The 24,328-nt window shown below is 39.3% G+C and overlaps 1 protein-coding gene across 25 annotated transcripts in view; it reads right to left on the reverse strand.

The window, feature by feature from the left end:
• Positions 1–24,328, reverse strand: part of Dennd1a (DENN domain containing 1A) — a 487,315-nt gene that overhangs the window by 428,765 nt on the left and 34,222 nt on the right. For 17 of the 25 annotated variants that reach the window (XM_039105292.2, XM_039105287.2, XM_039105285.2 and 14 more), the window contains one exon: positions 1,247–1,317. In XM_039105292.2, coding sequence (XP_038961220.1) covers positions 1,247–1,317 — 71 coding nt within the window. Of the gene's footprint in view, positions 1–1,246; positions 1,338–7,140; positions 9,427–24,328 lie in introns of those variants that run through there. The other 8 variants (XM_063283978.1, XM_063283979.1, XM_063283982.1 and 5 more) reach the window with 8 other exon arrangements.

Raw genomic sequence — 24,328 nt, forward strand, 5'->3', positions numbered from 1 at the left:
AAAGAATCTAATGAAAATAAGGCAATAGAAAACAGTACCAAAGGCATAAAGCCAATGAAGGGCATAAATTATTACTTCAAATTTCTAATCCAAGTAAATTTACTCTCCTTAAACATCAAATACATGAATGTTTCAGTGTGAGGACCAGTATCTCCTAACAATCAGCAAATGGTATCAAGAAAAAGGGTACAACATTATTTTTCTCATTAATCCAAAAGGATTTTAGGTCAAGAAGTGACCTACAGGGGGCTGGAGAGATGGCTCAGCAGTTAAGAGCACTGACTGCTCTTCCAGAGGTCCCGAGTTCAAATCCCAACAACCACATGGTGGCTCACAACTATCTGTAATGGGATTCAATGCCCTCTTCTAAAGGCAGCTACAGTGTACTCCTATACATAAAATAAAATAAATAATTCTTAGAAGGAAAAAAGGTGATCTACACAAGCTGGTCAGTGGTGGCACAGGCCTTTAATCCCAGCTCATAGTAGGCAGAGGCAGACAGATCTCTGAGTTCCAGGCTAGCCTAGTCTACAGAATGAGTTCTAGGACATCCAGGGCTACAAAGAGAAACCCCCTCTTGAAAAAGCAAAAACAAGGGTTGGGGATTAGCTCAGTGGTAGAGCTCTTGCCTAGCAAGCGCAAGGCCCTGGGTTCGGTCCCAGCTCCAAAAAAAAAAAAAAAAAAAAAAAAAAGCAAAAACAAAAAAGAAGAAGTGATATACACAGCTGTACAGGATGTTGTAACCTCATCTGAGACCCCACTGTTTAGGGCACTTAGGAAATCCGAATAAATGCTAGGGCAAGTGGAACTTCCTCCAACTAGTCTCCAACCTTCTTTTATCAACAGTTTTGCTAAATTCAGTCTATTTCAAGCAGTTTAATGGCAAAGAATTCCCTTTCTATTAATTTGAGTCCTGCAGTCTAATTCCATTAGACTTATTAGACTGCATTGCTCATTACCAAGGCCTAATAAGTTGGTTTCCAAACATTCGTGACAGACGCAAACCAACACCCAATGATAAAAACAAATAAAGCCACACTTCAAGCCTGCTAAAGCAGTGGATCTCAAAGTATTCACTATGCTTTTTATTCTCCAGTCTTCCTAGGATAACACGAGTATAAAAAAACAAGAAAAGATACTTTTAAAAAACTTAAAGACATCACATTCTTCATCTATTTTCTGCTGGGTACAGTTATTCCATACAATGAAAAAAATATATCGTTATCATAATTAGATGAACAAGTACCTGAAAGCGTGCCACCTGTCCTAGGATAGGCCACTTCCACATACACTTCAAATGTAGTCTCCGGGTTTTGTCTACAAAGGAAACAAATCATGATTACTAACTGAAGCACCATTATGTAAAACACATGAAATTTGATGTGAAGTAGATCTCAACTGAATAGCTGTAAAAGTTTGGGTAGGGTATTTAACTTCTGGGTCACAACCTTTATAGTGTAAAAGATAAAAATAGCTGTCCCCAAGCATTGTGTAACTTTAAAAAAATACGCAGAAGTAACCTGGACACAATGTCTGGACATAGTAAGTTAACCATGACTATGACTTGACATGTGTCGTGTCTAACTTCCACAACTGCATCTCCAAAGCTGTAGGTAGAATTTTTTTTTAGAAAATTCAGCTCAAAGCACCAACACTTTCAAGCAGCACATTTTGCTACATTACTAGATAAAACACACATATGACAAAAATGGCATGTTACTTACAGCTTTGGAATACCAAATGAGAGAAGCAATCACCTCACTAGAATATTGTGAACATGAGAAGTTAATCTAAATTTAAGACACCATTTGCCTGCGTTAGCAATACCATACATATGAATGCTTACTATTATGTTCCTTTACCTTTCTAATCTCATGAGCAGTCCTAATAAATTCATGGAAGATCACAGCACTAACAGAATGTTTATAGTTGTTACTTCTGCTTTATAAAAATGTGTGGTTATGTTATCTGTTCTGCTATAATGAAAAGATAACTACTTCAGACTGACTAAAAATCATTTAGCAAGCCAGGCACAGTGAAACATGCCTTTAATTCCAACACTTGGGAAGCAGAGGCAGGTGATCTTTGAGGCCAGCCAGTTGCAAGCCAGCCAGAGCTATAGAGACCTTGTGCCCTCCCCCAAAAAAAATTATATTTTCAAATACTTAAGTAAACTATATTTTAAACCTGACAACAAAGCTGAGAGAAGAACTTTTCTGAATTATTTTAATAATATCTAAGGGCCTAAATTTAAACCAAAGAAAAACTTAGAATGTTCCCAGAAAAGCCTACATTTCCTACATGAGATTATTTTATCTCATATGATCTCTTCTGTGGCAAGGTAAGGTGTAGGGGTGTTACTCTCACTGTACAAATGAGAGGCCTGATGAAATACGGTCTAAAGAACTTGTCTGCCTTCCTTGGCTGACTGTCTATGTTTCATTGACTAGAAAATAACCTTTGGTCCCCAATATTGTCACATCCTCAGCCCACTATAAACGATTGCCATTGTAAATGGTAACAACTTTTTTTCTTAGTAACACATAAAATAACCATCCATCATATAAATAGTACCATCTTAAGAGTTAAGAAAATAAGGTAATACTTACTCTATTTCTGTAGTAGAAAGAAAAATGTTTTCTAATTTATGAAAGATCAGTTTTTTGCTATAAAAAAAAAAACTCAGGCTTTTGCTTTAAATAAGTGCCTTGAGTAGAGAGTTGATATTCTAAAATTCAAGGTATTTAAATATATTTTGTTAAATATAGTTACTAAAAAATAAGACACTAAATCAGAGCATCTTATTTTTAAAAAAAGTAAACTTAAGTCTTTAGGGCTTAAGCTTGCATTCTTTTTCCCACCAAAAGGGTAGAAATGACCTTTAAAATTGGCACCGAAATGTATATGAAATAACACATGGAAACCTCCTTCCAGTCAGAAACCTCAAGGTAGAGAATTTGACAAAAAGAATGCTTCTCGTTCACAAATAGTAGGTGGTAGAATGTGAAAAGCATTAGGAAGATTGCCACCTAAAAATCTTTCTTTTACAAATGGCTGGGTTTTATCTCAGAACATTGTTCTCTGGGTTAAAACAGATTTCAAAATGTGCTTTACACATGGCTGGAAGTAGTGGCACACCCTCTTAATCAGGAGAATCTCTAAGTTCGAGGTCAGCTTGGTCTGCATAGTGCTAGAGTTCTAGGACAGCCAGGGATACATAAAGAGACCCTATTTCAAAAATGTGTTCTAAGCACTCCTAGGTCCCTGTGGATGCTCCTTTTTTTTTTTAACCTCGTTTCCACTCTTCAACTTTTTTTAGATGTTATTAAAATTAAAATGATAAACATGAGCATGTAAAAGTGCTACGTTCAAATTCTGAAACAGTTACACACCCATGTCTTAGCATGGGTCACAGCACACTTGTACAGGCCCACTCTAAGGAAAGGAAGCCCTAACTAGCTGTTCTCATTGCTTCTGGTCCTTCTTTCTTCCTGGAACATACTTCAAGCAGACAGCATAAAACCATCATATCATTGCAATAACTTGCCATGGTCACCAAAGACCTACACAAGCATCTGTGCATCAAAATGCCCAGTTCTTAGTGCTTGTCTTATCCTCCCAGCAGCTTTGGAACAGCTGATCAATAGCTCTCCTCCTTCAAACACAACTCTTCCTTTCCCTTTCACGAGATTGCTCTGATGGATCTCTGCCATTCTTACTGGTACTTCTTTGAACCTGATAAGACTCTACTGTCTACACTCATTACCTAGATGATCTCATTCAGTTTCATGGCTTTAATTACTGAGCAAATGCTAGCAAGCCCCTAAATCCTATCTTCAACATGACTTCTTCCCTGATTCCAGATTTCTTAAGCCTACTCAACACTTATGCTTAGACATCTCAAACACATTTTAATTTAACTTAAGTTTTTATTTCCCAAACTTCTACTTCCTAAACTCTACCAGTTATCCAAACCAATAAAACTTATTTTCTCTGACCTCTTTATATGTTACTAACAAGCAGTCAGCAAGCTCTGCTTGCTGCTATCAGATTCTGCTATCAGAATGGATCCGGGTGAGTTAGGAATTTAACTTTTAGCTCAGTGGAACCATGTGTCAGTGTTCTGCTCCAGTGCGTACACACACACACACACACACACACACACACACACACACACACTCTCACTCACTCCAAAATTAAGTAAATAAAAATCCAGAATAGTGTGCTTCATAGCACCACAGTCCGACATTACCTCCGACAGTCTCTCTTTCATTCTTTTCTCCATGTGACTATACCCCAATTTTGCAGGCAGCAGTCCACTCATTCTAAAGTTCAGATTGTGTCAGCCCTTCATGCTAAACATATCCAAAGCATCCCACATATTCAACTTCCAATTCTAGTGCTAAATGGGTACAAAACTATACAGATGCATTGAATGCCATTGAACTGAGCACTTTTAAATGGTTACAATAAAAGTTTTTATTTTATGTATATTGTCATAATTTTTTGTTAATGGAGTTAAAAAGACAATCGGGAGGCAGAGCCTACATGATCTGGCCTCTGCCCACCCATCCAACTTCACTGCAAATCTCTTTCATCTGGCTCACTAGACCCAGGCACACTGATCTTTCTACGGATCAGAAACATGAGCTCATCCCCTGCCCAGAAAGACCAACTCCATCACACTCTCCAGCACCTAATTTAATTCCCACATTATACCAGTCCCAACACTGGTTATGGTTAGCTTTCCTCTTCTATACATAAGCTGCTGACGAACAGGGATTTTGTTTCTCATGTCAGGTAGTGTTTCCCCCATACCTAACCAAGTAAATGTTATAAGGAACAAAGGAAGTAGAAACTAGTCTTCCTGGAATCTAAAAGAAATGATATCCAGTTCCACATGCTTCAATCTTTAGTATGAACTACAATTAATCTGAGGACTAATTAAAAGACAGACTTCTTTCTCCCAGAATCTTCCTAACAAGTAGCTCATGGTTGTTCTACTTGACTCATGACCACATTTTAGAACCACTGATCCAGTCAAATGGAATTCTCCCAAATAATTCAGTGTATGCAACTAAAATATACATAAAATGAACAGAGTACATCTCAGTGCCTTTCAATGGTAATTTTGTATTAAAAGATATGTTTCAAAGAAAAAGGTCATTTGTAGAAACAAGTATCCCTGCCTTTCTCTCTCTCCCTCTCCCCTTCACTCTAATGAGGATTAAGTAATAAGTCTAAGATTCTTAGCTTAGCAGGCAGAGTTCTACTGCATGGAGCCAAAGATTACAACAGTCAAGTCAATGTTTGTCTGTCTGTCTGTCTGTCTCTGTCTCTGTCTCTGTCTCTCTGTCTCTCTCTCTCTCTCTCTCTCTCTCTCTCTCTTTCTCTCTCTCTCTCAAAAGAAAAAAAAAGCAGAAGCTGACTAAAATGCTAAGAACAAACTGGTCTATAATTATAAGCTCTAGTCATGCTTACCCATGATGGTTTACATGTTGCCTTATGGAAGAAGTGGTGACTAATGTTGTGACAGGTTATATAACATAACAAATATACATAAGTTATTTTAAGGGCCAGTGAAGCCAGTGCAGATGGAGGCATTTTTTTATTTCTCTGCAAATCAAAAAGTAAATTAGAAAGTGTCTCCTCTAAATGCAAATGGCCAAGCAATCCTTTCTTAATTTTCTCATTAAACCTATAAACAATAAAGGCCATAGCAACTTGCACAGGATCTCTGAGAGCACCTTGAGACCGTTTATTCCTCCAACACTCTTCAAGACACTCAGTATTTTTAACTACTTGGCTAAAGAAGCTGAAAATCCTATTTCTGTCCTATTAACACTCACTGCTAATTTAGAACACGTAATGATGCTGAGAATACCATGTTCAGAGCCAATTTTCCAATATGGACCCAAGTTTTCCCAGAGCCCTTTGTGATACATCTTAGCATATTACCATGGAAATGTCCTGGTTCTGCCATGATGCCCCGTTATTAATTGCCTTTTACTCTTACACATGCCTCATCTGGGACTCTGCCTATCTGTCAAGCATATTCTTTGCCGCTCACTAGCATATCCTATGGTCTTGCACTGTAAATTCTAGCCATAAAGAACCAGGCTGTCTCTATCAAACCAAGTTCCAATTCTAGTAATAGTATTATTACTGTACAACTACCATCATTCACTAACTAGTTCTTGGAGTCTGTGATCATAAACAGTGTTTTTGCAGAAACTCACATAATTTTCTACAACCCCTATAGGTTACATTTAGCCCTGGAGTGGAAATCAGATCTCAAGCCTCCCTATGATGGCTAGTTATGTCAACTTGACACAAGCTAGAGTAACTGAAAGGGAGGGAGCCTCAATTGAGAAAACACCTCCACAAGATCTGGCTTAATTAGTGATGGGCTGTGCCACCCCTGGGCTGGTAGTCCTGGGTTCTCTAAGAACATAGGCTGAGCAAACCATGTGATGCAAGCCAGTAAACAACACTCCTCTCCTCCATGGCCTCTGCATCAGTCAGCCCTTGATCACAGGTGTTTGCCCTGTTTGAGTTCTGGTCCTGACTCCCTTCAGTAATGAACAGGGTTGTGGAAGTACAAGCCAAATAAACTCTTTCCTCCCCAAGTTGCTTTGGTCATGTTGTTTCATCACAGCAATAGAAACCCTAACTAAGACACTCCTTATGCCTTTTTCTGCCAAGTTTAAGTGCCTCTCCTCTGCACTGTGCTTCCCACTCTCCAGGCTCTTATTGACTTCAACCAGGACACAATTATGGTTATCTGGAGAGTTTTAAGAATCTTGATGCCCATGCTATACCTTACTTAGACCCATGGTTCTCAAGCTTCCTAAGCTATCACCCTTAAATACAGTTCCTCATGTTGTGGTGACCCCAACCATAAAATAATTTTCATTGCTACTTCATAACTGTAATTTTGCTACTGATATGAACCATAATGTAAATATATGATATGCAGGATATATGATATGTGACCCCTGTGAAAGGGTCATTCAACACCCCCCAAATGGAGCCAAAACCCACAGGTCGAGAACCACTACTTTAGTCCACAAAAATCCCAAGCACCTGCATTTTTTTCTTAGAATTATTTATATAAAGTTATTATTTATATAGACACACCAGGAAAAGGCATCAGATCCATTACAGATGGTTGTGAGTCACCATGTGGTTGTTGGGATTTGAACTCAGGACCTCTGGAAGAGCAGTCAATGCTCTTAACGGATGAGCCATCTCTCCAGTCCAGCACCCTCATTCTTTTTAACTCTTCAGTTTATTTCAAAGTGCATCTAAGGTTGAGAAACACTGTGGTGTCTCGATTAAGCATCTGTCCACCCCAACAGATTGGTAGCTCCTTGAGGGCACTCATAACCTTAGTCTGACACCTGACAAAATAAATATTTCCTGGATGAGTTTTCTTCCAGACTGACAAGTACTTTCCAGCCTCATTTTCTCTGGGAAGAGGTAATTTACAGAGCTCACTGCTCTCACCTACTATTCTTTAAAGATGTTTTCCTTTGGAATCAAAAGTATCAATAAGTCACACCTGCTGCCAACAGTCCCAGTTCTTACACACTGGAAAGTGACAGACACAAACAGCTAAAATGTATTTGACAGAATACATTCTTGCTTCTGGGAGAATGAAGACTGAGAATTAAGTCAAGGCAACATTTCTATTCACTACCTCTCCAGTGAACACAAATTCTCAGTGATTCACAGGAAGAGCCTTGCTCAAAGCTCAGAGCCATGGTCTCAGAATGACTACATACAATCAGCTTGAAGCCACCAGACAGAGGAAAGCTTTGACAATATTCAGGCAGCAGGACAGTTTAGGCTGTTCCCCCACTACACCCTACCCAAAGCATCATGATATTGATCATTCTGCGGGATCGGCTTTCAATTAAGATCTGCTTTCCTTCAGTTAGAACATAGTTAGGAGATTAACAGAAAAACACCAACTCCTCAGAAAATGAGTCTGGGCACAGTGCAGGGTCCTTGTTCTTTTAAGTGCACAACCCCAAAAATTCAGTGTGCAGAGCCCTCATGTCACTGCCCTTAACAACTCCAAGCCAGTTTTGAAACAGTGCTTCTTACAAACTGAGATGTGAAGAGCCAAGGTATGAAACTCATACCAAATGGCACTGTCTGAACATTGATAACATGGTCAACAGAAATGGTATACACATCAGAGCTTGCTAGCAAACATCACCTAATAAACATTGATCCTGCTAAACTAAACAAACAAGAAAAAGGTAGTGTTAATATTCCCAACAAGTCTCCATTTGTTTCAGTGGCCTCTAAAATTAAAGCTGTTTTTCCAGGCTGAAAATGCTCTATCAAAGGGTTCTTTCTACCCCATAACAAGTTAACACCTTCCTAGGAGAATGCAGTCATTGTTGAGACTTGTTAAAAGTGATTAACTTAGTTGTACAATTATACAAACAAGCCATTTCAAGACTTTACACTTCACTTTTCATTTCTAATAATATTCTCAGGATCACATTAACAAAGATACATAGATAATGCTGTGAAAGGAGTTAGGAAGCTTTGACTTCCTTCTATCACTAAGGAAAGAGTCTTACACCACCTATGCTACCAGGGTGACTAGAGGAGTCCAGCTGCATTCCAAACAGGGGCCCAGAGGCTGAGCATTCCTCAGCAAATGAGCAGAGTTCCACAGTGTTCACAAATTCTTTCACAGGTCAACCTTGCATGGAAAATTTAGACGTATCAACAGCAGTATCAGCATATGCAAAGACAGTATTTCATTATCAATAAATACATTTGCCCTTTAAAAATGTAAAAACTGGAGCCAGTGAGATGGCCCAGCAGATAAAAGCACTTACAGTACAAGCCTAGTGACAGTAAACAAGTAAAAACAGAAAGAGAAAACAGACTCCATTAAGTTGTCATCTGACCACATCTGTGCCATGGCATGTGTATATATACATACATGCAGGCATGAACTCATGGCTGGTTTTGTGTGTCAGACACAAGCTAGAGTCACCACAGAGAAAGGAGCCTCAGTTGGAGAAATGCCTCCATGAGTTCCAACTGTAGGACATTTTATCAATTAGTGATCAAAGAGGAAGGGCCTGGCCCATTGTAGGTGGTACCATCCAAGGGCTAAAAGTCTTGAGTTCTATAAGAAGACAGGCTGAGTAAGCCATGAGATGCAAGTCAGTAAGCAGAACCTCTATATGGGCCTCTGCATCAGCTCCTGCCTCCAGGTTCCAGCCCTGCATGGGTTTCTTTTCTGACTTCCTTCAATGATGGATTACGATGTAGAAGTATAAGCCAAACAAACCTCACCAACTTGCTTTTTAGCCATGGCGTTTTGTTGCAGAAAAAATAAATGTGTCTTATTCAATATATTCAATATTTATATATTCTCTCTATATAAAAATATGTATAGGGGCTGGGGATTTAGCTCAGTGGTAGAGCGCTTACCTAGGAAGCGCAAGGCCCTGGGTTCGGTCCCCAGCTCCGAAAAAAAGAACCAAAAAAAAAAAAAAAATATGTATAATTAGAAAAATGAACTGTAAATGATTTTTTTAAATCATTTACCCACGTATTTCTTGGCTCTGTATACTGAGACAACCTAGAAGGATCAATACCTAATAGAATGAGCACACTGTGTACCAAAACTGGCTTCTAAATACAATCTAGAAGAAACAAGGGCTCTGCAGAGAAATAGCTGATGGCAGGATTGGGGAAACAAAGTACAAGATGAACCTGGAATATCTTTTTTTTTTTTTTTTTGGTTCTTTTTTTTTCGGAGCTGGGGACCGAACCCAGGGCCTTGCGCTTCCTAGGTAAGCGCTCTACCACTGAGCTAAATCCCCAGCCCCGAACCTGGAATATCTTAATTGTACCAGAAAGTAGTGGTCAAAGAATGGCAAGGATATATCAAAAAGGGCAGAAGCTGCCTTGAAACGGATTCCGCTGGTCAAACTCGGGGTAAATTGAGAATCGAAATTATGATATCCTTAATAACAAAGTCCAACCTACTAGATTCAACAGAAAACCATATTGATAAAAATGAAGTAGTTGTAAGCTTAAATGAAAAATCAGGCATTGACACTGTTTCAAAGTATCACCCAACAAAACACTAAATACATCTGTGCCATGGCATGTGTATATATACATACAAGGAAAAAAGTACCTTTTCAAGGCAAAATTTGGTCAAAAACAAACTGAATGAAGACATCAAAGTGACAAAAGGCACTAGTAATGAAACAAAGTGTTAGGGTTCAATGAGAGGGGTGGAGCCAGGGTTTTGGGTTGGTCTTGGCAGAGACAATCAGCCTGATAAAACAAACATTCAAGCATACCGCTCTTTAAAAGAAAATTTGATCTGATATGTTCAAGGTGTCAAGATCCTGAAAACCAAGGAAAGAAGCAAGAACTCTTCCAGATGAAGGGAAAAAGGTGACCTGACAGCTAAAGGCAAGGTGTGAAGTGTGAACTGGGCCCTGGGCTACTGAAGGTGTTACTGGGACAATTACTGAAATTTGAGTAGGGTCTAATGATGATGATGAATGGGTTATGATTTTACTGTTGCACTGTTGTTACACCTGAGACTGATCTTGCTTAAAGGACAAGCACCCTGAGGTGTTCAGGGATGCTGGGTTACCACTTTTACACCTCACTCTAAACTAGTACTTTTCCCTGTTAAAACCTACTATGTTTTTTTGGGTTGTTTTTTTTGTTGTTGTTGTTGTTGTTGTTCTTTTTTTCAGAGCAGGGGACCGAACCCAGGGCCTTGCGCTTCCTAGGCAAGCGCTCTACCACTGAGCTAAATCCCCAACCCCTATGTTTTATATTTACAACTTTTCTCTGTATCTTAGTTGTTTAAAAAAATTAACAGAAACCTTCATTAATACTAATTTCCTTGATGTGCTTAAAAGACTTTCTCATAATACTAATCTGTGGTTTAATTGCAAAATATCACAAAGCTTGTGTTCAAAATTCCAGGTAGATTCCTCATTTGCAATACAATTAGAACAAACCATTATCATTCAGTTTCCTCTCTATCCAGAGGTAACATCTGCCCTGCTCATCAGAAAAATTCTTTCAAGGATAACAACTAAGAAAAATGAAGAAACAGCCAGGTGTAGCAGTGTATGCCTTTAATCCCAGCAATTGGGAGACATAGACAGGTGGATCTCTGTGACTTGGAGGCCATCCTGGTGTACAGACAACCAGAGCTATGTAGAAATCCTGTCTCAAACAAACAAACAAACAAAGAAAAAGAAAGATGAAGTGCTTTGTATACTAAATTGGTATAAAAGGTATTACTTTTTTTTTCCTTTTCTTTTCTTTTTTTCGGAGCTGGGGACTGAACCCACGGCCTTGAGCTTGCTAGGCAAGTGCTCTACCACTGAGTTAAATCCTCAACCCATAAATGTTATTACTTAAAAAAAAAAAAAAAATCTGTTGGGCCAGCAAGGGGGCTCAGTGGATAAAGGCATTTTAATTAAGTGTAGGCCTGGTAACTGAACCTACATAAAAGAAAAGTTCAATTTCCCAAAACCTACATTTAAAAATGCCAACTGCAGCTATGTTCATCTGTAACCCCAACTCCTATTTTGGCATGGGAGGCAAAAGACACAAGACTAATCTGGAAGGCTCATGTACCAGCTAGCCTAGAGTACACAAAAACAAAAGAACTCTTGCCTAAAAACAAAGGAAAGCAGTCACTCGCTAGAGTCATCCTCTGATTTCAACAAGTCTTCTTTCCCTCCCCCACCCTGTCTCTCTTTTTAATAAAAAATAAAAATAAATAAATCTCTTCACCTTACCAACAGATCTTGTAAGTGAATCTACACACCATTGTATATTTCAATCATATGCTTTCAAATATTATTACTAAACACAATCCAGAGAATGAATTAGAATCCAAACAGAAACATTAGTCTAGGGAATGAGCATACTGACTTTTAAGACCAAGGGATAGACCGTGGCACTAGAGGAAAAATTCACATTTTACCAAAACTAAAAGAAAGTCACTACTCTATACAAAGGAAAAAATACTGAGCAAAGGCAATGTAAGAAAATCAGTGGTCTCTGGATACTAAGCTGCCAGCCCTGAGTCAAGAACAATATATCTGTACCACACTGCATGCTTAACTTGGGAGCCATGGGCGGGTAGGTACTAACTAGCACCTATCATTTTCTCTGTTGCACACACAGTATGGGGAAACTGAGTTTAAGGAGAAGCAGAACTCCAAATAAAGGCTGATTTTCAGACTAAAACCCATGTCTTTCTGCCACACCATGCTAGCTATCCCCAAACTCCTCCTGAATGCTTAGAACATTGATACTGGAGAGGCCTGGACAGGCAGGCAGCAGGGAGAAGCAGATGCCACTGAGACCTCACCAAAGCTTCACTACCTCCCCACAAATGTGTCCCTAAAGTATCTGACATACTATTTTCAGGGGTTTACAAAGCTATTTACAGAAATGTGCAATAAGAACTACTTATTTCACTGATGGCTTCCACAGTCTATCTTAGCCAATCCTGTGAAAAGAGGGCTATTAATGGATGATTAGCCCCACTAATAATAATGGCTAATCTACATAAGAACAATGGGTTTCTAGTCCTTGTTAAGGGTTAAACATGACTATATGTCAGGTATTGCTATAAGCACTTCTATATTATCTTATTTTCTCTTCCAAAGAACTCCACTAAAGAGCCCATCACAATTATTCTCACTTTATAGGTGAGGCCACTGAAATACAAGAAAGTTTTAAAAAGCTGCCCCCTAGCTTGTAAAAGACAGAGATCAGTTCAAGCAATGTGAGTATCAGACTCCAACCTCTTTTTATTTATTAAATTAGCTTGATGCCAACAATTTACAATTGCATCTACATAACTGTACTTACTCTAGTATGCACACACCAGAATACACATACTACAAGTGCACAGCTCTATGAATTTGGGCAACTGCATACACCCCTGAAATCCCTTCTTCCACTGATTTTTATTTTCAAGAAATATATCTGGATATACTCCCTTCAAAAACTATAATGTTATTACCTGAAGGTAACTGTAAAGGTCTTCAGAACTGAGTAGTCAGACCTCCCAGAGAACTGAGGTCCCAGGTCAGGAAGACTCAGGAACTAGAGAGATGACTCAGATGTTACAGACATCTGCTCTTAGAGAGAACCTGAGTTCATTTCCCAGCACCTTCATCAGACAGCTCATAACTACCTTTAATTCCAGCTCAAGAGGGATCTGACACCCATGCTCCCCTCAGGTATCTGCATTCAATGCACATACATAATTATTAATAATAAAGAGATACTTTAAAAGAATATAAAAAGACCCACCAACTCAACAAGCTAAAATATACAGTAGCTGACATTCAATCAAAACATTTAGGGCATTCAATAAATTGGGAAAATACAACTCATAACAGATATATCAATTAGAATTAGCAGAAATAACTTTCAAATAGTTACTAATAACTTCGTTCTACCTATACAAAACCTTAAAATATAGAAGATTCAAAAATAGTCTAAACTAAATTTCTTGAGATTAAAAAGAAATTAAACCATGACTAATGGTTCTATCATATAATTCTAACTCCTTAGAAAGATGAAACATTGTAAAAATTTGGTGAGACTCTGTCTCTAAGTAAAATATAAAGAAAGAAAAAAGATGGGCTGGAGAATAGCTCAGTGGTAGAGCACTTGATTCACACAAATAAGGCCAAACATTCAACCCTGAAAAATGTACTAAGTAGAATAAACAGCAGATTAAACTCTACAGAAGAAAAGATTAGTGACCTTAAAACACAACAAGCAGCTAGGCATGAAAATGCATGTTCTGCAATACCCATACTCAAGAGGCAGAAGGAGAAGATGACCAGGAGTTAAGGCTGGGCTACATTTAAGCCCAGCTTAAAACACAAAGGAAGACTCTGCCTCAGAAAAATAAGATGTAACAACAAAACCTATCTAAAATAAAGTGGGAAAGTGGGAACAGGGGGAGGAGACTTAAGGGTAAGCAAAACCTTACACTGACCCCTGAGTCAACAGCATACCACCTAACATACTGGACTCTCCAAACAAGAAAGATGAAGTGAAAAAAAATCTGAAGGAAACAATAATGAGAAACATTCTAAGTTTGATTTTAACTGCACAGTCCAAAATCTCAGCCGTGAGCATAAAAACCCGGAAGAAAACAAGGCATATCAGACACAAAGTACTCAACACTTAAGATAGAATATAAAAATGAACTACCAAGCATCAGGAATAAGTGACATTCGTCTGTAATCCCAGTACTAGGGACACTGAAGCAGGAGGATCATCACCAGTTTGAAGCCAGTTTGGGCTACCTAGTGAAAACCTCTAAAAAAATATGATGATGGTGGAGGTGGAGGAGGTGGTGGTGGTGGTGGTGGTGGTGGTGGTGGTGGTGGTGGTGGTGGTGGTAGTTGATAGGTGTAAATTCAATAACTATACCAAGGAATAAACATGAAAATGATAATTACATAGACCAAACAAGGAAGGCCCATAAACCCCTCAGTGATACAGGTTCACTAAAGAATTCTACTAAACAAATAAAGACTTAATGCCAATAAACTATAAGATCCTCCCAAAAATTGAAAGAAGGAACAATTCTCAATATATTTATTTATAAGACCAGTTTTACTCTTATCCCAAAAGTAGACATAGGGTTGGGGATTTAGCTCAGTGGTAGAGCGCTTGCCTAGGAAGCGCAAGGCCCTGGGTTCGGTCCCCAGCTCCGGAAAAAAAAAAAAAAAAAAAAAAAAAAAAACCAAACCAAAAGTAGACATAGTACAAAAATAAAGATATGGACTATATAGGCCAATATCTCTCATATACAGAGACGCAGAAACTTTAAAAACAAAATATTAGTATACAGGGGTCAATGAGATGGATCGGTAAGTAAAAGTATTTGTCACCAAGTCTGAAAATCAATCAATCTCTCGCTCTCTCTCTCTCTGTCTCTACACACACACACACACACACACACACACACACACACACACACAGAGAGAGAGAGAGAGAGAGAGAGAAACATACACATACACTAAATATTAAAATATTTTAATAAAAATTATTAACAAATAGAATTCTACAATATTCATCCTGATCAAGTATGGTTTATTCCAGGAAAGCAAAGCTGGCTCAGTATTTGAAAATCAATATCACCTAATATTGATTAGTATAACCCAATACTAATAGGCTGAATTATGAATTATCAATTGATGCAGAAAAAATACTTGACAAAAATCAACACCACAATTTTTAAAACTTTAAAAACCTAAAAGGAACATTCCCATCCGGATAAAGGACATCTAAGGAAAACCTGCACTTGAAGCCAGAGAAAGAGTTCAGCAGATAAGAACACTAGCTGCTCTTCCAAAGAACCTGGGTTTAGTTCCCAGCACCCATATGGCAATTCACACCCATCTGTAACTCCAGTTCCGAAGGATCCAACATTCTCTTTTGGCTTCTGTGGGTACTAGGAGTGCACATGGTATACAGTCATTCACGCAAGCAAAACACTTATACACATAAAACTGAAATTAAAAACACCACCACCAAAAAGACACTGCAGTTAATATAGTTAAAGTTAAAAGGCTGAATCTGTTCCATTTTTGGGAACAGCACAAGGAAATCCCTCTTTTGTTACACGGGAGAGCTCGGGAAGAAAAGAAAGGGAGGAAGGGACAAGGTGAAGGGAGGAAGAGAAATAAGCTTGTCTCTATGGACAACCCGGTCTAGAAGAGACTTTGATGTTAAAGTTGAGATTATTTCATCCCCCTTTGTCTGTCTATTGTTCTTCCATTTCTGTCTAATCTTTGGAGAGTTCTTCCTACTGCTCCTTCCCCAAAGGTATCCAAAAGTCTATACCATCAAATTGGGTTGTTAATAATACATGAGACTCCAAAAGAACAAGTGGGAAAGGAGAGGTGGGAAGGTGAACACAACACTGATAGATTTTATTACATCAAAATCAAGATTCTCTGTTCAACAAGGGGGACAAGGAGAAACTGACTTAAAATTGGGACATTTTGTCTATCTGGTTACTTCCCCCCAACCACCTCCCCAGAACTTTGGACCAAGCTCTCCAGCAATATCTGTTTTTAACATCAGCTCATAAAACATCATTGTTCTATGTGAAACAGTTTGAGAATAGCTATAAATGCATCCATTTTTAAAAAACAAAATGCAAGAGCCTCCTTCCCAGTTTAAAAATAAAAGGCAACTGGACATCTGACAAACTTAAATCATTCTCCCCTCCCCCAGAGTCCATCTGAGTCTCAGAGATGAGGTGGCCCAGGACTGGTCTTAGAGCTCAGATCTGAGAGCTGCTTTCATGGATCACCTCAGACACTTTGGGACTGAGGATTCCTAGGTCCCAATGACTCTGAATTGAGGCCTAGAAAACTGTTAAGGTTACCCCACCCCACCCCACCCACCCAAGATGATGTACATTACCAGCCAAGTTTGAGACCCTCTTCGTTAAATAAGTGTCTAAAACTGACAGGGGAGCAGTGGGAGGCCCCATGAAGTAGAAAGAGTACATGGGAATGGAGGGAGATGAGAAAGCCAAATTGAGTGTTTTCTGAGAGACCCAAAGAGGGGTCTGGGGCTGTGGGGATGCCAAGTGATTGTACAATCTCTACTCCAGAGTGTGTCAGTATCAATGTTCCATGATCCTTCCTAGACACCTACGCAAGTGTCTGCTGCCTCATACAAAAATATTAACAAAAGGGAAGAATCTTAATTTTCAATAAACTCTTCAGTTTGGTAGATATGATTACTCATCTAAGTAGATCACAAAATACTCATTTTTAACTTGTAATACTATTACTCTCATTTCATTCCTGATCTAGCTTTACTCCCACACAGCGTTTAGCTACAGCTATTCAAACCTATTGGTACAAGTAAGGCAGTGTCAGTCCAAGTCCAGAGACCCTCAAGCTCAACTTTGAAAAAAAAAGACAAACTTGCAAAAAAAAAAAAAAAAAAACCAAAAACAAAAACAAAACCCTTCACAGGAGAGTTTACAAAAGCCAAGAGTTTATACTGTAAAACAGAAAGAGGTACAGCTGAAGTGATGCGAGCTAGAATGATGGAAAATGTTTGCCTTGGTTCTGGGCAGGCTGACAAGTCTAAATGTGGGCAGGTACAAACTGTCTAGAACATGGTCTGAAAGACTCCCTTCTATATAGTATCTTATGGCCTCAACTCTAAGCAGACCACTCTATCATTCTAAGTCTTTTACCTACTTATAAAATATTAAGTAACATCCAAAGATGTTACATAATATGAAGATTCATGATTTAGGTCAATTTAAATGCTAATGTCTCAAGTTCCTAACTGGTAAAAGTCCCACCAAACAGAACTACTTTTACTTTTCATGTCTAAATGGTTTTTGTTCTGGTGCTGCTAGTGGTGGTGTGGGGTTTTTCACTGGTTGGGTTTTTGTTTTGTTTTGGGTTTTTTTGTGGGTTTTTTTTGTTGTTGTTGTTATTTTGGTTAGGTTTTTTGTTTGTTTGTTTGTTTGTTTGTTTTTTAGACAGGTTCTCATGTGTCCCAGGCTCACCTCAATCAAACTCACTAGATAGCCAACAAACACCTTGAACTTCACATTTCTTTCTTCTACTTCCCACATGGTAGGATTACAGACACACACCATCATACCCAGGTTTTATGGTGCTGGTTAAACCCAAGACATCATACATTGTGCTGATCTGAATAAGAACAGTCCCCCATAGGCTTGTATATTTAAATGTTTAGTCACCAAGGAGTAGAAGGAACTCTTTGATAGAATTAGAAGGATTAGGAGTTATGGCCTGATTGGAGTCGGTATGGCCTTGTTGGAAGGAAGTGTGTCACTGGACATGGCCTCTGAAGTTTCAAAAGGCCATGACAGAACACCAAAAAAATAAGGCCTTTTAAATCAACATGAACAAAGTTAACATAAACTCAGAAACTCGAGCTGCATGTATGTGCATGCGAGTCTGTAGCTCTCCATATATACTATGGCCTCCAGTTCAGCATTTTTATAGCATTCCTGAGTGTGTGGAAAAAGTGGGTCTCTGATTCTTGTGCCTTCTCTTGGGCTCTTTTCCTTTCATTACCTTGTCTTGTCCAACTTTGATGTAATAGATTTTATCTTATTTTATTTTGCTATATTTTATTACTATCTCTTAGACTGTCCTTGTCTAATAAAAAACAGAAAAGGATCCAGATAGGAGGGGAAGGAGGTAGGGAGGAACTTGCAGGAGTAGAGGGAGAGGAAACAATTATCAGGATATATTATGTAACCAAAAAAAAAAAATCTGTTTTAAATGAAAAGATGAGGAGACCATGCCAGGTCCAGTTTTATCTCTCTGCTTGCAGATCAGGATGTAGCTCTCAGCTACTTCTCTAGCACGACACCTGCCGTTCTTTCACTATGCTTCCTGCCTTTAAAACTTTAAGGCAGCCCCCAATTAAATGCTTTCTTTTATAAGAGTTGCCTTGGTCATGCTGTCACTTCACAGCAATAGAAGAGTGACTAAGAAACGCATGCTAAACCAGTTGCTAATATTAAACTAAATGGAGAGAAACTTGAAGCAATCCCACTAAAATCAGGGACTAGACAAGGCTGCCCACTCTCTCCCTACTTATTCAATATAGTTCTTGAAGTTCTAGCCAGAGCAATCAGACAACAAAAGGAGGTCAAGGGGATACAGATCGGAAAGGAAGAAGTCAAAATATCACTTTTTGCAGATGATATGATAGTATATTTAAGTGATCCCAAAAGTTCCACCAGAGAACTACTAAAGCTGATAGACAACTTGAGCATAAAACTAACTCAAATAAATCAGTAGCCTTCCTCTACACAAAAGAGAAACAAGCCGAGAAAGAAATTAGGGAAACGACACCCTTCATAATAGACCCAAATAATATAAAGTACCTCGGTGTGACTTTAACCAAGCAAGTAAAAGATTTGTACAATAAGAACTTCAAGACTCTGAAGAAAGAAATTGAAGAAGTCCTCAGAAGATGGAAAGATCTCCCATGCTCATGGATTGGCAGGATTAATATAGTAAAAATGGCCATTTTACCAAAAGCGATCTACAGATTCAATGCAATCCCCATCAAAATTCCAATCCAATTCTTCAAAGAGTTAGACAGAACAATTTGCAAATTCATCTGGAATAACAAAAAACCCAGGATAGCTAAAACTATCCTCAACAATAAAAGGACTTCTGGGGGAATCACTATCCCTGAACTCAAGCAGTATTACTGAGTGATAGTGATAAAAACTGCATGGTATTGGTACAGACAGACAGATAGACCAATGGAACAGAACTGAAGACCCAGAAATGAACCCACACACCTATGGGCACTTGATTTTTGACAAAGGGGCCAAAACCATCCAATGGAAAAAAGATAGCATTTTCAGCAAATGGTGCTGGTTCAACTGGAGGTCAACATGTAGAAGAATGCAGATCAATCCATTCTTATCACCCTGTACAAAGCTTAAGTCCAAGTGGATCAAGGACCTCCACATCAAACCAGATACACTCAAACTAATAGAAGAAAAACTAGGGAAGCATCTGGAACACATGGGCACTGGAAAAAATTTCCTGAACAAAACACCAATGGCTTATGCTCTAAGATCAAGAATCGACAAATGGGATCTCAGAAAACTGCAAAGGTTCTGTAAGGCAAAGGACACTGTGGTTAGGACAAAACGGCAACCAACAGATTGGGAAAAGATCTTTAGCAATCCTACAACAGATAGAGGCCTTATATCCAAAATATACAAAGAACTCAAGAAGTTAGACTGCAGGGAGTCAAATAACCCTATTAAAAAATGGGGTTCAGAGCTAAACAAAGAATTCACAGCTGAGGAATGCCGAATGGCTGAGAAACACCTAAAGAAATGTTCAACATCTTTAGTCATAAGGGAAATGCAAATCAAAACAACCCTGAGATTTCACCTTACACCAGTGAGAATGGCTAAAATCAAAAACTCAGGTGACAGCAGATGCTGGCGAGGATGCGGAGAAAGAGGAACACTCCTCCATTGTTGGTGGGATTGCAGACTGGTACAACCATTCTGAAAATCAGTCTGGAGGTTCCTCAGAAAATTGGACATTGAACTGCCTGAGGATCCAGCTATACCTCTCTTGGGCATATACCCAAAAGATGCCCCAACATATAAAAAAGACACGTGCTCCACTATGTTCATCGCAGCCTTATTTATCATAGCCTGAAGCTGGAAAGAACCCAGATGCCCTTCAACAGAGGAATGGATACAGAAAATGTGGTACATCTACACAATGGAATATTACTCAGCTATCAAAAACAATGACTTTATGAAATTCGTAGGCAAATGGTCGGAACTGGAAAATATCATCCTGAGTGAGCTAACCCAATCACAGAAAAACACACATGGTATGCCCTCATTGATAAGTGGCTATTAGCCCAAATGCTTGAATTACCCTAGATGCCTAGAACAAATGAAACTCAAGACGGATGATCAAAATGTGAATGCTTCCCTCCTTCTCTAAAAGGGGAACAAGAATACCCTTGGCAGGGAATAGAGAGGCAAAGATTAAAACAGACACAGAAGGAACACCCATTCAGAGTCTGCCCCACATGTGGCCCACACATATACAGCCATCCAATTAGACAAGATGGATGAAGCAAAGAAGTGCAGGCCGACAGGAGCCGGATGTAGATCTCTCCCGAGAGACACAGCCAGAATACAGCAAACACAGAGGCGTAAGCCAGCAGCAAACCACTGAACTGAGAATAGGACCCCCGTTGAAGGAATCAGAGAAAGAACTGGAAGAGCTTGAAGGGGCTCGAGACCCCATATGTACAACAATGCCAACCAACCAGAGCTTCCAGGGACTAAGCCATTACCTAAAGACTATACATGGACTGACCCTGGACTCTGACCTCATAGGTAGCAATGAATATCCTAGTAAGAGCACCAGTGGAAGGGGAAGCCCTGGGTCCTGCTAAGACTGAACCCCCAGTGAACTAGATTGTTGGGGGGAGGGCGACAAGGTGGGGAGGGTTGGGAGGGGAACACCCATAAAGAAGGGGAGGGGGAGGGGGATGTTTGCCCGGAAACCGGGAAAGGGAATAACACTCGAAATGTATATAAGAAATACTCAAGTTAATAAAAAACAAAAACAAAAACACAAACCAAAAACAAAACAAAACAAAAAAAGAAACGCATGCTAGCCAAGCATCCTAACAACTATGATTTCCTCAGACTAAATATTCCATAGATTCAAATTCAAAAGGTTCAAAGCATATAACAAACAGAAAACAAACATATAAGACAGGTGTGTTTATTATCAGTTATACTGATGAAAAGGTAGGATATGAGTCAGTTAGGGTCAGGAGTAAGGCCACTGGGATTATAATCCAGGCCACTGGCTCTAAAACTCCAGGCTCCTAACTGACCTACTACAGCCTAGGATGTCACTGCACAATATAAAAAACAAAGGCAAAAGCATAAGTTCCCACTATATTCAGAAGTCTAAAACCAAGAAAAGGATAATAAAGCATGGCATGGAAGACGATTTGCAGTTCATCCTCAGAGAAACCCTTCTAACCTTATCTGCCCACCATCCCTGCCATAGTCATTTTGAGCTTCCCATGGGGTCTAACCCACTCACAGACCTTGTGCCTGCATTTGAGAAGGACTAGCTCAATGTTACTACCTACTGTGCTATTTAACTTGAAGGCTTCACTGTATTTTGAAGGCGTTTTTATTTTATGTGTATGAGTATTTTTCCGCTCTATACAGATATGCAAGGTGAGTGCTTGACTGACCAAAGGCCAGAAGAGGACAACAGATCACCTGGAACTAGAGTTACAGACAGCTGTGAGCCACCATGTAGGTGCTGGGAACCAAACCCAGGTCCCCTGCAAGAGCAGCAAGTGCTCTTAACCACTGAGCTCTCTCTCCAGCCCAAATATATTACACTTAAGATTATGTACTTACCCTCAATTTGCCTACATGACAATACCATGAGATAAAGAATATCTGTACCTTTTAATTACAATCATTGTTGTAGGGCTGGGGATTTGTCCTAATGGAGAAAGAAAGGGTTTGCCAAGCATGAGAACCTGAGTTTAGTTCCCCAGCAGCCACATAAAAGCCAGGCAGAGTGCCATACATTTGTAACTCCTCCCCAGTACTGGGAGTAGATGGACAGATGGGTCCTGGGGGATTGCTGGCTTACCAGGCTAGCTGAAACAGTGTACTCCAGGCTCCATGAGAAGCCCTATTGAAAAACATAAGGCAAACTTATGGTTTCTGCCTGCGCCCAGAGCTGACCCTGTAACACAGCTCTCTGTACCCAGATCCCATGGGTAGAGAGCTGGATTCTCAGAGGTGCAGATAATCCTGAGAGTACAGGTGAGACCACCTCTTCTGCTCACATTCCTGACCCAAGAGGAACCCACCTGGAGCCCTCTGGACACAGGAACCAAGGAGCAGAATGGGACAGGATCCTCCCAGTTTCCTGCCTGTACCCAGAGCTGACTCTGTGACATAGCTCTGTGTACCCAAGTCCTGCTGGAGGAAAACCACTCTCCGGGAGTGCTGACATAGAGGATTACAGGAGGTCAAGTCACTGTCAGAGACAGCAAGACCAGCTAATACCAGAGATAAGCAGATGGCAAGAGGCAAGCGCAGGAACCTAAGCAACAGAAACCAAGACCACTTGGCATCATCAGAACCCAGTTCTGGAAACACAACAAGCGGTGGATACCCCCAACACACCAGAAAAGGAAGATTTTGATTTAAAACCACAACTAATAAGGATGTTAGAGGACTTTAAGAAGAACAAAACTAACTCTCTTAAAAGCATACAAGACAACACAAGTAAACAAGTAGAATCCCTTAAAGAGGAAACTCAAAAATCCCTTAAAGAATTACAAGAAAAAACAACCAAACAGGTGAAGGAATTGAACAAAACCATTCAGGATTTAAAAATGGAAATAGAAACAATAAAGAAATCACAAAGGGAGACAACCGTGGAGATAGAAAACCTAGGAAAAAGCTCAGGAGTCATAGATGCAAGCATCACCAACAGAATACAAGAGATAGAAAAGAGAATCTCAGGAGCAGAAGATACCATAGAAAACATCAACACAACTATCAATGATAATGTAAAACGAAAAAAGCTCCTAGCCCAAAATGTACAGGAAATCCAGTACACAATGAGATTAAACCTAAGGATAATAGGTATACAAAAGAGTAAAGACTCCCAACTTAAAGGACCAGTAGATATCAGATATCTTCAACAATATTATAGGAGAAAACTTTCCCTAAAGAAAGAGATGCCCATAAACATACAAGAAGCCTACAGAACATCAAATAGATTGGAGGAGAAAAGAAATTCCTCTTGTCACATACTCAAAACACCAAATGCACAAAACAAAGAAAGAATATTAAAAGCAGTAAGGGAAAAATGTCAAGCAACATATAAAGGCAGACCTATCAGATTACACCAGACTTCTCACCAGAGACTATGAAAGCCAGAAGATCCTGGGCAGATGTTATACAGACCCTGAGAAAACACAAATGTCAGCCCAGGCTACAATATCCAGCAAAGCTCTCAATTAACATAGATGGAGAAACCAAGATATTCCATGACAAAACCAAATTTACACAATATCTTTCCACAAATCCAGCCAAACAAACGGTAACAGATGGAAAACTCCAACACGAGGAGGGAAACTACACCCTAGAAAAAGCAAGAAAGTAATCTCCTTGCAACGAACCCAAAAAAAGAGCCTTAAAACATAACTCCACCTCTAACAACAAAAATAACCGGAAAAAACAATCACTTGTCCTTAATATCTCTCATCATCAATAGACTCAATTCCCCAATAAAACGGCACAGATTAACAGACTGGATATGTGAAGAGGACCCAGCATTTTGCTGTATACGGGTAACACACCTCAGTGACAAAGACAGACACTACTTCAGAGTAAAAGACTAGAAAACAATTTTCCAAGTAAAGGGTCCCAAGAAAAGCTGGAGTAGCCATTCTAATATCAAATAAAATGAACTTTTAACCAAAAGTTATCAAAAAAGATAAGGAAGGATACTTCATATTCATCAAAGGAAAAATCCACCAAGATGAACTCTGAATCCTGAATATCTATTTTCCAAATGCCAGGGCACCTACATTCATAAAAGAAACCTTACTAAAGCTCAAAGAACACATTGCACCTCACACAATAATAGTGATAGACTTCAACGCCCCATTCTCACCAATGGATAGATCATGA

This window comes from Rattus norvegicus, chromosome 3 (genome assembly GCF_036323735.1).
Source record: "Rattus norvegicus strain BN/NHsdMcwi chromosome 3, GRCr8, whole genome shotgun sequence".
NCBI classification, from domain to species: Eukaryota; Metazoa; Chordata; class Mammalia; order Rodentia; family Muridae; genus Rattus; species Rattus norvegicus.